The following is an 18,407-nucleotide window of genomic DNA, read 5'->3' as shown; positions in this document are numbered from 1 at the left end:
TATTGAGAGAGGTAGATTCTAAAACTGTCTTTGAAATTTAGAGTGTCCTCTGAGAAGTTTCAATTTCCCCATCTGTAAAATGTGGTAAATAATATGCACTTTAGTAGAGCTATTTTGGTGTTTGCAGGGAAAAATATGTAGGATACCTGGCACAATGTGTGTTTAATGAGAGCTACTATTAGTAAAGTAATGATGTAAATTAAGAACTAAAAAAAAGAATAATTTTTGTTAGAATAAAATGCAATGCATACCACACCTTTATTTGTTAGCATCAAGGCCTGGCCCCACCCAAGAGCCCATAGGCTCCAGTGGTAAGATGCCTCAGTCCAAAGAACTAACTGGGCAGAGACACAGCTCCACCCATCAACAGACAGGCTACCTCTGTACATGCCCCTTGACATGGCCCTGCCACCAGAGGGCCAAGACCGAGCTCCACCCACCAGTGGGCAGGCACCAACCCCTGCTACCAGCAAACCTCTAGACCAGATTTACCCACCAGGGGGCAGACACCAGAAGCAAGAAAACCACCATCGCACAGCCTGCATAATAAGCCTGCAAATACAGGCCAAACCCTACCCTAGGACAAGCTGACCCCTGGCCCTTGGGTGTTGAAAAGGGAGTACACTACTGGGACCCATTGACTTCTCCTACAGAAGGCCACTTCTCCAAGGTTGAGAAATGTAACTAACCTACCATATACATAAAAATACAGATAGCAACTTAGACACAATGAGATGGAAGAGAAATATGTTCCAGATGAAGGAACAAGATAAAATCCTGGAAGAAAAACTAAGTGACATGGAGATAAGCAGTCTACCTGAGAAAGACTTCAAAGTAATGATCGTAAAGATGATCCAAAAACTCAGGAGGAGAATGGATGTACAGAGTGAGAAGTTAGAAGTTTTTAACAAAGAGACAATATGAAGAACAACCAAACAGAGTTGAACAATACAATAACTGAAATGAAAAATACACTAGTAGGAATCATTAGTAGACTAAATGAGGCAGAAGAGTGAATCAATAAGCTGGAAGACAGAGCAATGAAAATCACTACCACAGAATGGAAACAAGAAAAAAGAATGAAAAGAAATGAGGACAGTTTAAGAGACCTCTGGGACAATATCAAGTGTGCTAATATTTGCATTATAGGGGTCTCAGAAGGAGAAGAGAGAGAGAAAGGGCCTGAGAAAATATTTGAAGAGATAATAACTGAAAACTTTCCTAACCTGGGAAAGGAAACAGTCACTCAAAGTCAGGAAGCACAGAGTACCATACAGGATTAACCCAAAGAGGGACACACCAAGATACATTGTAATCAAAATGACAAAAATCAAAGTTAGAGAATATTAAAAGCAACAAGGGAAAAGTAAAAAATAACATTTCGGGAACTCTCATAAGACTGTCAGCTGATTTTTTAGCAGAAATTGCAGGCCAGAGGGAATGGCACAATATATTTAAAGTGATGAAAACGAAAAGTCTACAAACAAGAATACTTTACCCAGCAAGGCTCTTGTTCATATTTGATGGAGAAATCAAAAGCTTTACAGACAAGCAAATGCTAAAAGAATTCAGCACCACCAAACCAGCTTTACAACAAATGCTAAAGGATCTATTCTAGGCAGAAAAGAAAAAGCCACAACTAGAAACAAGAAAAATTATAAAATGGAAAAGCTCACCAGTTTAGAGTTAGGGTTAGGGTTAGGCAAACATACAGTAAAGGTAGGGACTCATCCACACACAAAGCTAGTAGGGAGATTATAAGACAAAGTAGTAAAATCATCTGTATCCATAATAAGCTATTAAGGGTTAAACAAAACCACTAGATGTAAAATATGATACCAATAACAGTAATCGTGATGGGATGAGAGCACACATGTGGGCTATTTAAAATGCATTTGAAATTAAGAAATAAGCAACTTAAAACAATCATGAATATATAGAGACTGCTATATAAAAACCTCGTGGAAACTGCAAATCAAAAAACTATAGTAGATATACACACGGAAAAGAAAAAAGGAATTGAAACATAACACTAAGGACAGTCATCAAATCACAAGAGAAGAGAACAAAAGAAGAAAGGGGGGAAGAAACACCTGCAAAAACAAAACCAAAACAATTAACAAAATGGCAATAAGAATATACATATTGATAATTACTTTAAATGTAAATGGATTAAATGCTCCAACAAAGAGACATAGAGTGGCTGAATGGTACACAAACAAGACTCATATATATGCTGTCTATAAGAGACTCACTTCAGATCTAGAGACACATACAGATTGAAAGTGAGGGGATGGAACAAGGTATTCCATGCAAATGGAAATCAAAAGAAAGCTGGAGTAGCAATACTCATATCAGACAAAATAAATTTTAAAATAAAGATTGTTACAAGAGACAAGGAAGGACACTACATAATGATCAAAGTGTCAATCCAAGAAGAAGATCATATCAATCATAAATATATATGCACCCAACATAGGAGCACCTCAATATATAAGTCAGATGTTAACAGACATAAAAGGAGAAGTGGAGGACTTCCCTGGTGGCGCAGTGGTTGAGAATCTGCCTGCCAATGCAGGGGACACGGGTTCGAGCCCTGGTCTGGGAAGATCCCACATGCCGCGGAGCAACTAAGCCCGTGTGCCACAACTACTGAGCCTGCGCATCTGGAGCCTGTGCCCCGCAACAAGAGAGGCCCCCACAGTGAAAGGCCCGCGCACCGCGATGAAGAGTGGCCCCCGCTTGCCTCAACTAGAGAAAGCCCTCGCACATAAACGAAGACCCAACACAACCATAAATAAATAAATAAATAAATTGGAATTCACTGTTTAAAAAAAAAAAAAAAAAAAAAAAAAGGAGAAGTGGAGGACAATAATAATGGAGGACTTTAACACTCCACTTACATCCAGACAGAAAATCAGTAAGGAAACATAGGACTTAAATAACACATTAGACCAGATAGACTTAATTGATATTTATAGAGCATTCCACCCAAAAGCAGCAGAATACACATTCTTTTCAAGTGCACATGGAACATTCTCTAAGATATATCACATGCTGGGCCACAAAGCAAGCCTTGGGTAAATTTAAGAAAATTGAAATCATATCAAGCATCACTTCCAACCACAACACTATGAGATTAGAAATCAACTACAAGAAAAAAACTGCAAAAAAAAAAAAATACACAAAAAAAACAAACATGTGGAAGCTAAACAATATGCTACTAAACAACCAATGGATCACTGAAGAAATCAAGGAGAAAATCAAAAAATACCTAGAGAAAAATTAAAATAAAAACACAATGATCTAAAACCTATGGGAGGGACTTCCCTGGCAGTCCAGTTGTTAAAGACTTTGCCTTCCAATGCAGGAGGTGTGGGTTCAATCCCTGGTTGGGGAGCTAAGATCCCACATGCCTTGTGGCCAAAAAACCAAAACATAAAATGGAAGCAGTTTTGTAACAAATTCAATAAAGACTTTAAAAATGGTCCACATTAAAAAAAAAATCTTTAAAACCTATGGGACACAGCAAAAGTAGTTCTAAGTGGGAAGTTTATAGTGATACAAGCTTACTTCAGGAAACAAGAAAAAGCTCTGATAAACAACCTAACATTACACCGAAAGCAACTAGAGAAGAACAAACAAAACCTGAAGTTAGTAGAAGGGAAGAAATCATAAAGATCACAGCAGAAATAAATGAAATAGAGACTAAAAAACAATAGAAAAGATCAATGAAACTAAAAGCTGGTTCTTTGAAAAGATAAACAAAATTGATAAACCTTTAGCCACACTCATCAAGAAAAAAAGGGAGAGGGCCCAAATCAATACTATCAGTAAAATCGGAAATGAAAAAGAAGTTACAACTGACACCACAGAAATACAAAGAATCATAAGAGACTACTACAAGTAACTATATGCCAATAAAATGGACAACTTAGAAGAAATGGGAAAATTCTTAGAAAGGTAGAATCTCCCAAGGCTGAAGCAGGAAGAAATAGAAAACATGAACAGACCAATTACCAGTAATGAAATTGAATCAGTAATTTTAAAACTCCCAATAAACAACAGTCCAGAACCAGGTGGCCTCACAGATGAATTCTACCAAACATTTAGACAAGAGTTAACACCTCTCATTCTCAAACTATTCCAAAAAATTGCAGGGGAAGGAACATTTCTGAACTCATTCTGTGAGGCCACCATTACCCTGATACCAAAAACCAGACAAAGATATCACAAAAAAAAGAAAATAGAAGGCCAATATCACTAATGAACATTGATGCAAAAATCCTCAACAGAACACTAGCAAAACCCACAGATCAATCATTGTGATATACCACATTAACAAATTGAAGAATGAAAATCACATGAACATCTCAATAGATACAGAAAAAGCTTTTGATAAAATTCAACATCCATTTATGTAAAAAAAAAAACTCCAGAAAATGGTCGTAGGGGGAACATACCTCAGCATAATAAAGGCTATATATGACAAACCCACAACTAACATCATACTCAATGGTGAAAAGCTGAAAGTATTTCCTCTAAGATCAGCAATAAGGCAAGGATGCCAACTCTCGCCACTTTTATTCAACATAGTTTTGGAAGTCCTAGCCACAGCAATCAGAGAAGAAAAAGAAATAAAAGGAATCCAAATTGGAAAAGAAGAAGTACAACTGTCACTGTTTGCAGATGACATGATACTATACAAAATCCTAAAGACACTACCAGAAAACTGCTAGAGCTCATCAATGAATTTGGTAAAGTTTCAGGATACAAAATTAATGCACAGAAATCTGTTGCATTTCTATACACAAACAACAAAAGATCAGAAAGAGAGTTAAGGAAAGAATCCCATTTACCATTGCATCAAAAAGAATAAAATACCTAGGAATAAACCTACCTAAGGAGGCAAAAGACCTGTACTTCAAAAACTATGACACTGATGAAAGAAATTGAAGATGACACAAACAAATGGAAAGATATGCTGTGTTCTTGGACTGGAAGAATCCATATTTTTAACATGACCATACTACCCAAGGCAGTCTACAGATTCAGTGCAATCCCTTTCAAATCACCAGTGGCATTTTCCACAGAACTAGAATGAAAAATTCTAAAATTTATATAGAAATATGAAGTACCCTGAATAACCAAAACAATCTTGAGAGAGAAGAATAGAGCTGGAGGAATCAGACTCCCTGACTTCAGACTATACTACAAAGCTACAGTAATCAAAACAGTATGGTACTGGCACAAAAACAGACAAGTAGATTGATGGAAAAGGATAGAAAGCCCAGAAATAAATCCATGCACTTATGTTTAATTAATCTATGACAAAGGAGGCAAGAATTTACAATGGAAAAAAGACAGTCTCTTCAATAAGTGGTGCTGGGAAAACTGGACAGCTACATGCAAAAGAATGAAATTAGAACATTCTCTAACATGATATACAAAAATCCACTCCAAATGGATCAAAGACTTAAATGTAAGACTGGGTACTGTAAAACTCCTAGAGCAAAACATAGGCAGAACACTCTTTGACATAAATTGCAGCAATATCTTTTTCAATCTGTCTCCTAGAGTAATGAAAATTTAAAAAATAAACAAATGGGACCTAATTAAACTCAAAAGCTTTTGCACAGCAAAGGAAACCATAAACAAAACAAAAAGACAACCCACGGAATGGGAGAAAATATATGCAAACAATGCAACCATCAAGGAGTTAATCTCCAATTGGTAGGAATTGTAAATTGGTGCAGCCACTATGGAGAACAGTTTGGAGGTTTCTTTAAAAACTAAAAATAGAGTTACGATAGGCTCCAGCATCCCAACTCCTGGGCATATTTCTGGAGAAAACAAATCTGAAAAGATACATGCACCCCAATGTTCATAGCAGCACTATTTACAATAGCTAAGACATGGAGGCAACCTAAATGTCCATCGACAGCTGAATGGATAAAGAAGATGTGGTATATATACACAATGGAATACTAGTTAGCCATAAAATAAAATAATGAATAATGCCATTTGCAGCAACATGGTTGGACCTAGAGATTATCATATTAAGTGAAGTAAGACAAACAGAGAAAGACAAATACCATATGACATCACTTTTACGTGGAATCTAAAAAAAGTGATATGAATGAATTCATTTACAAAACAGAAATAGACTCACAGATATAGAAAACAAACTTATGGTTATCAAAGGGGAAAGGTGGGGTGAGGGATAAATTAGGAGTTGGGATTAACATACACACACTCTCTATATAAAATAGATGAACAACAGGGACCTACTCTGTAGTGCAGAGAACTATATTTGGTATATATATATATATATATATATATATATATATATATATATATATATACATACACATACTGAATGTATATATTGAATATATATATTGAATCACTTTGCTGTACACCTGAAACTAACACAACATTGTAAATCAACTATACTTCAATTAAAAAAATAATGAAACAAAATAAAATTGGATGAGAGAAAAACTAAACACTGTAAAAGCAATCAATCTAATTAGAAAATGGACAACGGACATGGAGAGACATGTCACTGCAGAGGATATACAGATGGCAAATAGGCACATGAAAAGGTATTCAAATTTATTAACAGATAAGGAGAAGCAAATTAAAATAACAATGGGATGTCACTGTACTCCAATCAGAATGGCTAAAATCAAAAGTAGTAACAACACGAAATGCTGGCAAGGATATGAATGGTACAACAAATCTGGAAAACAGTTTGGCAGTTTCTTAAAGCATTAAGCACATTACTACCATACTACCCAGCATGTGCACACCTGAGAATCCATCCCAGCTATATAAAAACTTACGTTCACCCAAAAAACCTGTGCATGAATGTTTATAGCAGCACTATTCCTAATACTTGAAAACTGGAAGCAAACCAGATGTCCTTCAGTGGGTTAATTAAAGTGTGGTACATCCATAACATTGAATGCTACTCAGCTTAAAAAAAAAAAGAAGCTGTTGATACATACAACAGTTTGGATGAATCTCTAGAAAATTACTATGCTGAGAAAAACCAATCCCAAAAGGTTACATGCTGTATGATTCTATTTGTTCATCATTCTTGGCATGACAAAATTATAGAAATAGAGAACAGATTAGTGGTTGCCAGGAGTTAAGGAGGAAGTGGGAGCAGGAGAGAAGTAGGTGTGGCTATAAAAGGGCAACAGGAGGGATCCTTGTGGAATTGTTCTTTTTCTTGGCTGTATCAATGTCTATATCCTGGTTGTGATGTTGTACTATAGTTTTGCAAGATGTTAATTATCTGTGGGGAAAACCGGGAAAAGTGCACATGCAGTTTCTCTGTATTATTTCTTACAACTGCATGTGAATCTACAATTATCTCCAAACAACTAGTGTAAAAATTTAAGTTGTGAAAATAAAAGCAACATGCACCTTTATTTGTAAAAATATTTTCTTTCACTCACACAGTGATATGAACTTCCCACTTGGGCTGCTCAGAACCTGTCTTCTATAATCCATTGCATAATTAAACTCCTGCTGTTCTTAGACTGAAATAAATCATTAAAAATTTTTTTTAAAGAAACTAAATTTGGGAAATAAAGCTGGCCTTATTTTTAATTTTGGACACATTTGAATTTGACTTGAGCATCTTTGAAATACTAATGCATAGATATTTGAAATGCCTAATTCAAAAAATACTTTTTGCAAGATAGTCATGCCTATTTTAATGCTGGAGGAAGCTTCTATAAGAATAAACCTCATGGTTTAGAGATCAAAGGCTCTCCAGTTCTTCAGTGTCTACACTGACTCCAGAGCTACTTAACACTTTTATTGAATAAAACTAGAATAAAAATCACAGCTTTTATTACCCTTTCATGGCTGCATGTAGTCTTTCCAATTAAAGTTTGAATACGTTGTATGACAGGGGTCAGTTTTCTTACCTGAAGATAAGAAGTTCTATATCTTTAGAAAAAGTCTTAATCATATTAACTATTATATTCATGATAAAAAATTGTACCCCATTTTAAAGTTTTTTCCTTTCACTACAAAGAAAGAAAAATATAAACTGTTTCCAATTTGCATGACATCTATAATAAAAAGTTTAATAATATCTACCCTTTACTGAGCTATCGTCTGCACTCCCTCAAATCCCTTCTTTATACTGTTTTAAAAGTGATCAAGACAGAAAAATATGAGAATTCTAACTCAATATGTTGAACTGATCCCAACTATTTGCATCTTCTCCACCCTTACATGCAATTAAAATGGTAAAATAAATATAAAAATAAGAATAAATCCATAGCAGTGATGAAAAGCAGGGAGTGATGCTATTAGAGGCATTTGGGAACTTTTGAAAGATAAAAACAAATGGCTGAGTAATATTCCATTGTACATATGTGCCACATCTTCTTTATCCATTCATCTGTCGATGGGGAAGGGTAAGCTGGGATGAAGTGAGAGAGTGGCATGGACTTACATACACTACCAAATGTAAAATAGATAGCTAGTGGGAAACAGCCGTATAGAACAGGGAGATCAGCTTGGTGCTCTGTGTCCAGCTAGAGGGGTGGGATAGGGAGGGTGGGAGGGAGACGCAAGAGGGAGGAGATATGGGAATATACGTGTACGTATAGCTGATTCACTTTGTTATACAGCAGAAACTAACACACCATTGTAAAGCAATTATACTCCAATAAAGATGTTAAAAAAAAATGGTGTTGGTTTTAGGCAGGGATTAGTCCGGACAAGTAAAACACCTCAACAGCTTATACATGGAGCAATTGACTTTATTTTCCTACCACATGTTAATAACTCTCTCAGTAAGGTGAAGTCAGGTGAAGCCCCTACTGTGGGAACTGGAGTAGGAGAGAGAAATGAAGCAGTATCCTAGGTAAACAAAAATGGTTTACCAAGAACACCAGATATTTGAGGAAAATTAGCAACCAAAAAGAGAGGAACCAAGATCAACAAAGTAAATGACCTCTGAGAAAAACAAAAATTAATGCCAGAGAAAGATTGTAATCAGTTTCCTCAGAAAGATTTGGGAGATTATTGAACTCAGTAAATTAGGAACAGGTCATTTTTTAATGGAAAACAAGTTATTTTTTTAACTTGGAAAATAAGAAATGTTATTGAAAATTAAAAATAGGATCATCATACCTAAAGTCATAATAATATGCCTAAATGTTTCATGCCTTATCTAATTTGTTCTGATGTATTCCCCAGAGCCTAGAACAGTGCCTGACACATGGCTGATGGTCAGTAGTATTTTTTGAATAAATTATAGAACACCAAATAGTAAAATATCCCAGAATATAAAACAAGAAAGATCAAAGAGATTCAATATCCATTTAATATGAACTCTAGAAGTAGGAGAAGAAGCCACAACAGTCATTAAGAGAGTGGGTACTAGCACAGGAATAGATCAGTGGGAACACAGTAGAGTCCAAAAATGTAAACCCAGTCTATATTTGGAAATTTAGTACATGATAAAGGTGGCATTTCAAATCAGTAAAGAAATAAATGATGGTATTGGGACAGTAGGCTATCATTTGGTGGAAAAAATACTTAGAATTAAACTTTTCACCATATACCATATACACAAAATATTTCAGGTTGATTAAAGTTCTAAAAGAAAATACTCCTGGTCTAGCTTCCCATTTTTACCACCCCACCTCATCCCCATTTTAAAAAGTATAAGAAGGCATCTAATTTTATTGCCACTGACTTAACCGGACATTGTTTTGTGTTGATATAATTTATCAATGGGCCAGTGTCTAGGAAGTCTGTCATCTCCATGTATTTCTACTGATGCCACTTGCTAATCTTCTGACATTCAGCTGTTTTCTCTGGGAACTCATTTTGAACCTTGATTTTGCTTGGATAATTTAATACCGCCATTGACTTTTGTTAGCACCACTTTTTCTTTGTGCTGACACCACTGTATCCCTGTAGTCCTATTTGACATTTTTTTTAGGAGGTTGATGAAGTCCCTTTATAATTAAATTAAGTGAATTCAAATGATTTAAAATCCACTTAAATCCAAGTAAGTGGATTTTTTTAAATGTCCATTAGTTTAAATAATTTGAAAATAGCAGAGGAAACATAGAAGTGGATATTTGAAACTTAGGTTTCAATCCAGAGAAAATTTGGAAGTAAATGTACACATTACCTAAATCTCATTCTAGTTAGGAATTTTGTGTTTTCATTTTATTCATATGTGAATCATATCTGTCTGGGTTACAGTAATGTCATGAAATTCTTAATATTGCATCAGAATGTTATATTTCATTTATATTTTGATACAACATAAAGATATTCTTAGGAACTTGGTTCTGACTGATGAAGATAATCCAAAATAAGGGTAGAGGATATGTGCTATCCTGTATGTGACACCAGTAAATTCACACATTAGTCCCTTTAAGGTAATAACTAAGATGGCGCTGGCTTCATTGATGTGGGACCAATGCAGTCTCAATAGGCCCCACGCTAAGAAGGGCCCTATGCTTGGGGTTTAATGCTCTTGCATAGCTGTCTAAAATTCTTAATTCTTATCTCTGAATTTGTATTTTGTAAGTGAAGTCTGTGGGAAAATGGAGCATGTGCTGGGGCTTGGAGCCTTGGCTCATCTGTGGTCCCAGCTCCCGCCATTTCCCCATATTACTAGGTAGGATTCTTGGCCACCTGACCCCCCCCAACCCTAGTGCTCCCAGCCAGCCCACCAACTGCTGATACAGCACTGAGACCCTGAGTGTGGGGATGGTCAAGGTTGAGTGTATGTACTGAGTTGCAGGGCAAAACCCCTGGGTGCCTGTGAGGGTGTCCTCTCATCCTGTAAGTGTCCCTGTGCCCAAGGGAATGCAACGGTAAGTGGCAAATAAAAGCACCATGACAGATCTAGAGAGAGACCATGGAATAAAGGAAAAACTTTTTTCCCTGCTTTTGGAACAAAGAGCCCCACATTTCCATGTTGTACTGCGTCCAGCAACTCCATGTAGCTAGCCTTGACTCACAATCATTCATGTATCCACTCAGTTTCAGGTCCTCAGAGATATTCCCTAATCACTGCATAGCAGGGTTCACCAACCTTTTCTGTATGGGACCAGAGAATAAAATTGTTTAGGCTTTGTTAGTCATATGGTCTCTGCTGCAACTATTCAGCTCTGCTACAATCGCATGAAATATAAGTGAATGAGTGTGACTATGTTCTGATAAAACTTTATAAACATTGAAATTTGGGTTTTATATAATTTTCACCTGTCACTAATATTATTTTTCCATTTTTTTCAACCATTAAAAGATGTAAAAAATATTCTTAGCTCACATGCTTTACAAAAATAGTCAGAAGCCTGGGTTTGGCCCATGATCTATAGTTTGCTATCTCTAGTTAAGTAAATATGTGTGGGAGCAAGTCCTTTGGAAGCTAGGGAGATATGAGTGCTGGACCACGGAGGCAGGGGAGATATTTTAGAGGCCCCACTTATCTTACACATTAAAACTTGGCAAATTCCATTTGTAATTTCAGTGAATTTGTGAAAACACTTTTTTTTTCTTATACTGAATGACTTAGCAGGATTCCATCAGAATAGATTTTTTAAAATAGAATATATTAAAATGAAAGTTTAAGCAAATATTCCAGACCCATCCTCTTTTATCTCCATTTTTAATATCACTACCATCTCTTTATTCTTTTCTCCCATTGCTATTATTTCCCCACACAGATATCTTTTTTTTTTAATAAATTTTTATTTATTTTATGTATTTATTTTTGGCTCTGTTGGGTTTCGCTGCTGCACGCGGGCTTTCTCTAGTTGCGGCGAGCAGGGGCTACTCTTTGTTGCAGTGCGCAGGCTTCTCATTGCGGTGGCTTCTCATTGCGGAGCACGGGCTCTAGGCGCGTGGGCTTCAGTAGTTGCGGCACATGGGCTCAGTAGTTGTGACTCACGGGCTCTAGAGCACAGGCTCAGTAGTTGTGGCACATGGGCTTAGTTGCTCTGCGGCATGTGGGATCTTCCTGGACCAGGGATCGAACCCGTGTCCCCTGCATTGGCAGGCAGATTCTCAACCACTGCGCCACCAGGGAAGCCCCCAGATATCTCTTTTTAATTCTGCCTCTGTGCTTTGTGTTTTGAGGCACCATCTACTTGTCTCTGGATTTGAATACATGAACATTCCTTCCAATCTAAGCCCTTCGTGCTAACTACTTATGTAATCGTGAGTAAATCATTTAAGTGAGCCACTGCATTCTGTGCTAGTTAGGATAAGTAGTTCTAGGGCCACCACAGACAAACCCAGAATCTCAATAGTTTAACATAAAGGATGTTTATTTCAACTTCTCATAAAGCCCAATTTGAGTTGAATGACCCTCCTTCATCTTGCAACTACATCATCTGGAGAGTAAGAGAGGGATGGAGAAGGCTCACTTCTACTAACAGGTCAATCAGGCAGTTACATGGCCTCAACCTAAATGCACATAAGGCTGGGAAATAAAAGGGAACCTAGCTTGTGGTTTTGTTGAGCACTAAAGTGATGTGTAAAATGATCCCTTAAAACAGGGGTTGGCCAACGTTTTCTCTAAAGAACCAGACAGTAAATATTTTAGGTGTTGTGGATAATATGGCCTATGTCACAACTTCTCAAATCTATCATTGTAGTGTTGAGAGCAGTCATAGACAATAAGTGAATGAATGAACATAGTATTCCAATAAAACTTTATTTTCATAAACAGGAGGCAGGCCAGATTTGGACCACAGGCCATAGTTTGCTGATCCCTTTCTTAGAGCATGACTAACATATTATGATTCTCATTTTTCATCATCTCAGATGCTCAGAGAACTTTGGGCAATGACTCCTCACTGCCTCAATGTTCCTTAAGCTGGCTAATGATAACCTATAGGCAGTTCTGAAGAAGCAAATAAGAATGAGGTCAGATGATCACTGATCAATGGTTTCTTCCCTTTAGAATTTCCATTAGCCTGTCTCCCTTCCTCCAGGTATGTTATTTGAAGCTATGATACAGTGAGATCATAGTACTCTGTTCAAAGAAAGAAAGGGAAATATCATGTAGATTTGCATAACCATATAGACTAAGAAGTCTATTCTGAGTCCCGATAGCATCCAAGCATATATCTTGTGTACTTCTGGTATACGAGTGTATACATTTGTATTTCCCACAAAAATAACCTTATCATTTAGCATCTACCCAATCGAGAAGTCTATGAGTCCTCCCTTAAAATCAACCTACGCATCCAATCAGACGCCAACATCTAAAGAGCTATAACCACATTAGCATCTCCTAAAAACATCTGCTATCTCCAACACTGTTGCAACTGCTTTACCTCAGGACCCCATTATGTCTTGGCTGGAATTCTATAACATCCTCCTAATTAGTCTCCCTTCCTCAAATTCTGCCCTTACCTGTTCATTCTCTAAACTGCTAAAATGATTTTACTGAAATACAAACCCAACTATGAAACCCTCTTGCTTAGAAATCATCCAGTGGTTCCTTAAAATATTCAGGTTAAAGACCAAACTCCTTAACATGGCATTAGAGCCCTTTATGATTTGTCCCCCTGCAACATCCAATATCTCACGGCTTGAACCCATCACTACCTTTGCATACTCTGCTCTACAGCCATACTGAACTGTTTGCAGTTTGCACTTTCCTTCTCCCCATCCTCTTTTGTTTGCCTACCACCTCTGCTTCATCAAGAATCAACTCAGCCATCAATCACCTGCTTGTGTAAGCCTTTCCTAATCCCCTCCGTAAAGTAGAGGTTCACCTTTTATATTTTGTGTCCACTTATCATGACGCTTATCACTCTACTATACTATACTGACACATAATCCTTGGATTGCTTGTCTCTTCCCTCATGCACCATCCCTCTTCCCACTTCAAGTCTGTAATCACCTTGAGAAGAGGGACAATGGCTTACTCATTTTATTCCTATCATACTGCTTACCAAGGTATCCACAATTTAGTATACACTCAGCAAATATTTGTAGAATGAATTAATGCAGAAGAATAGTTTGTTTGCTTTCATGATTGCATAACAAATTGTGCTTTTCATGCATTTAAAACGTTGGGTGGTCAAGGTTCAGAAACATGTATTTAAGACACATAAGTAAAGGAGTCATACATATCAGTTGGCTTGATTCTTATAATGTTTATGAGAAGGAACATTATATAAATTTGGTCTGTTGCCTTTATACAAAGTGAAACAAAAGCAAAACACAACACAATGAAACAAAACCACAATGATGGACGTACCTGTGTTTCCATTGCAGCCAGTGTCATATTCCATGCCTTTTAATTGCTGTTATATAGTAGAAAGAACATTGAATATGAATTGAGATTCAGTACCCCCAACAGAGACATTTCATGAGAAACCAAGTCTGACATTGAACCCCAGTCTTTCATACTTCGAAAGCAACTGAGTCCTATGTGGGTACTAATTTGAATTTCATTACTGAGTTCATGTGTTGTAATAATAAATGACTTACCCTCTTGTATAACCATATATATGCCTTTCAACCTCTCCCATAAAAATAGTGCAATGGTGAAAGTATAAAGCATATTATGATAATCTGTACACCTTATGTAAAAAAAACTCTGAAAAATACATTTCAATATCATTGTCTATTTTAGATTATAGACTAAGTGATGTGTACTTTGAAAAAAAACATGATGAGCTGGAAGAGACAGGGTAACTTGAATATTCTGCAGGAAAATAATTGTGGAATTCAGTGATAAAATTAACAAGTATTTTAGGGCAGTGAAAGTGTTAGTAAAACAAAAGTTTATTGTACTTTGGGGAAAGTAAAGTATAATAAACTCTATTACAAAGAGATTGTAGTTAATCTCTTATCGAGTATTACAAGAAATTGTTAATATTTCATTAATAATGAATAAGAGGAATAAAAAGTAAGAAAACTTGGATTAATTCTTAGGAAATGTGCACAATCCTGAGAGCCAAAAAGACTGCAGCTTTTCTGAAGGATGATGTTTGAAGCTCTGCTAAGCAGGAAAAAAAAAAAGTGAATATAATTAAAATTGTGGAAAAAACCAGAAAACTGCTATAGGGAACAATCCATTACTGATAAAGGGTATAGATTATATCTGCTGTTACTCCATGATTTTACCTTTTGTGTTTAAATTGACTTTTCTTGCTATTTGGGGATTAATTTAAATCCTTAAAAAGGAAAATCAAAGTCCACTACAAATACCAAGTAGATTCTTAGATCCTGGAAAATGTTCTATACAACTTTACTTAATTCTGATGATAAAATTCCAGCATATGGTACTTGGGGACAATATCTAATGCCACCAATTCCTTGGACTATATAGAGAATAAAAAAAAAAAAAAAAGGAACTGCCTTAATTTTGCTTCAATGTTGTAAGGGCCCTTTTATTATTAGATTCTATATCCTCAGAGTCTGGCAAATGCCAAGTCCTTAATAAGTATTAGTTGAATGAAAGGTGACTCAAAATTGCAACATTCTGAATTGATCATTAAGAGAAATTCTGCACACTGTATTTTTTCAGTCTTCTGGGAAAATCTAACAAAAAGTCTAACTTATTTTATCAACTATGCCATGATATTTTTTCATTAAACAATTTTTTATTATTTAACTAATCAAGGGATTATTTAATGTCTCTGTAAAGCACAAGTATATTTTATATATAAAAAACAGACAGTTTAACTGAAAAAAATCACTTAGATTAAATTGATGGGGAGATTGGGCTGAAGATGAACATGATCATATTAATACTCTCATCATGCTCATTTATTTTAGCCTAAACAACGAACATCTATTGTGTCTTCTCTGGATTTTCATCGAATGAATCACAACCAAGAATATTTCGAAATCAACACATCTACAGGGTGTACAAGCTTTACTTCCAGCCCTCCTGTTAGTCCACTCACCTCTTCTGTGGCAACCACAGAAGTCAAGAACGAGGGAACTGGCCGTACAGGTAAAGCAGTTCATTTATGCAGCTATATTTTTTGAGCTTTTAAAACCAAAGCCTTTATGAGTTAGGGGACTTAAGAGGAATCTTCATATAAATCTCATTGTGTTTTTCGTTCACCTACATGTGTGGCAATGTAGAGGCTTACCATTTTTGTCAGAGTGTGGTATAATATTCTTTTTGAATACACTAATGGCCTTTCAGTAGTTAGATATTAAAGATAGTGATTTCATGCCAGGACTTTAATGGCACCATACAAAATGTGTGGAGAAATGTAATCATCATCATATTTTCAGGTCTGACCTTTAAACAGAACCAAAATGTAACCTTTTAACAGTTGAAATGGTTTTGAATAGTATGTTACTATGGTTTCTTAATGTAATATGTCACCTCCATGTTACATCAAAAATTTTAGAACAGACTGATATTTAGTAATAATGTGGAAGGACAATGCTGAGTTGTTTTACATTGAAAAGTAAAACTTTTAATTTCACAAAATAAAATGTTTAAGGTGGGCATTTATCTACTTAAAAAAGTAGCATTTCATTATCTTACACTTGGATGGTTTGTTATACATTGTATTTAAGCACCTGAATATAAAGGCATTAGCACATGGTATATAATGAAAGAGAACAAGTTCCTGAGTCAGTTCTGTCACTGATTTGCTAGATATTTTCCATCAAACCACTTAACTTCTCTGATCTTTAATTTGCTCCTCTGAAAAGGGGAAATAATATCTACTCTCTGGGTAGTTGTAGTAATAAATGAGCTTATTTATGTGAAGCATTTTGGAAACTATGAAAATTAATATTCTTATTTAGTATTATCATTACTGTTTAATATTATTTTTTCTTCTTTAATATTATTTTGTTTGAAATCTGTAGTAATTTTAAGATAAGAAGAGCCTACTGTACATCTGTACTCATGCCAAGGTGGCTGACTTTTTCTTGACTTAAAAGTATAATCTAAGTTAATGGGTAAATCTACTGTTTATTTTATAAATGATTGCATGCACAAAAAATTAATCTTTATAAAAATGTCAAGTGTTAATAGAACAAAGACTAATACATAACAACCTCACAAACGAATTGTATGCTGCAAAACACTTCGAATAAGTGACCCAATGAATTTATTATAACAGAGAGCCATTTCAAAAGTAGCCTGAATTATAATTAAAGCTTCCTACTTGTTAGGCAACATATTATGTAATCTGAGTATCACTTAAGAATCATCAGAAAAAGGTGGGTAAAGGGGGAGACCTTTGGAGGTAGACAGACTTGGATGATATGAATGGGTTAGCATTTAACTAGAAAGATCACCTTAGTATTAATATGTAGCAGATAGATTTGAGTTGAGATGAGATTGGAGGTAGGGAGGTAGGGAGCAGCAATGGAAAATATAAATGGATTTGAGAGATACAAGGAAAGAGTTATCAACAGGTCATGGCAACTGATCAGAGGTGTGATGGTGAGGAAGAAAAGTTCAAGGAAAGCTCTAAAGTTTCTTGCTTCAGCAGATGAGTCAAATCTGACTGCCATTCGTTGAAATAGGGAATATTTTTAGATGAGAAGGAAGAGAGGGATGGGTCATGTAGGACCTAACATAGGCCATTTTAAGAACTTTGGCTTTTACTCAGGGTGAAATGGGGAGTCATTTCAGGTCTTTCAGGAGAGTGACATGATGTAACTTCTATTTTATGAAAATTACTTCAAATCTTGTGTTGAGAATGGACTGGAGAAGGAGGATAAGTGTGAAAGCAGGAAGGCCAGTAGGAGGTTATTGTAGCATTGCATTAAGATGAGAGAGGAAGTCAGCTCAGGTCAAAGGCGAAGCAGTGGAGGTAGAGAGAAACTGAGGGATGTTGGATGTATTTTTTAAGATTGAGCCTATAGCATTTCATGATAGAGTAGATGTAGTGCATGAGAGAAAGAGAAGAGTTAAGGAAAACTGCAAGGTTTTTGTCCTAAACAATTGTAAAAATGGTTTTTACTGTCATCTAACATGAGACAGGTCCTGGGAAGAGCAGATTTTGTGAACAGGGAGAAATACCAGTTCATTTTTTTTAATTGAAGTATAGTTGATTTACAATGTTGTGTTAATTTCTGCTGTATAGCAAAGTGATTCATTCTTTTTTTATATTTTCTTTTCCATTATGGTTTATCATAGGATATTGAATATAGTTCTCTGTGGTATACAATAGTACCTTGTTGTTTATCTATTCTATGTATAATAGCTTACATCTACTAAAATTAACCTCCAACCCCATCCCTCCCCCCCCAAACACCCTCCCCCTTGGCAGTCACAAGTCTGTTTTCTATGTCAGTGAGTCTGTTTGTGTTTCATAGATAGGTTCATTTGTGTCATATTTTAGATTCCACATATAAATGATATCATATGGTATTTGTCTTTCTCTTTCTGACTTACTTCACTT

General features: G+C 35.9%; 1 protein-coding gene across 5 annotated transcripts in view; it reads left to right on the top strand.

The window, feature by feature from the left end:
• The window catches only part of ANKS1B (ankyrin repeat and sterile alpha motif domain containing 1B), a 1,156,005-nt gene that overhangs the window by 509,850 nt on the left and 627,748 nt on the right, over positions 1-18,407 (top strand). For all 5 annotated transcript variants that reach the window (XM_059936736.1, XM_059936735.1, XM_059936734.1 and 2 more), the window contains exon 12: positions 15,802-15,982. In XM_059936736.1, coding sequence (XP_059792719.1) covers positions 15,802-15,982 — 181 coding nt within the window. The remainder of the gene's footprint in view (positions 1-15,801; positions 15,983-18,407) is intronic.

This window comes from Balaenoptera ricei, chromosome 10 (assembly GCF_028023285.1).
Source record: "Balaenoptera ricei isolate mBalRic1 chromosome 10, mBalRic1.hap2, whole genome shotgun sequence".
In the NCBI taxonomy this organism is placed as follows: Eukaryota; Metazoa; Chordata; class Mammalia; order Artiodactyla; family Balaenopteridae; genus Balaenoptera; species Balaenoptera ricei.
The sequence above is the reverse complement of the archived record's forward strand: the minus strand, read 5'-3'. Positions and strand labels throughout refer to the sequence as shown.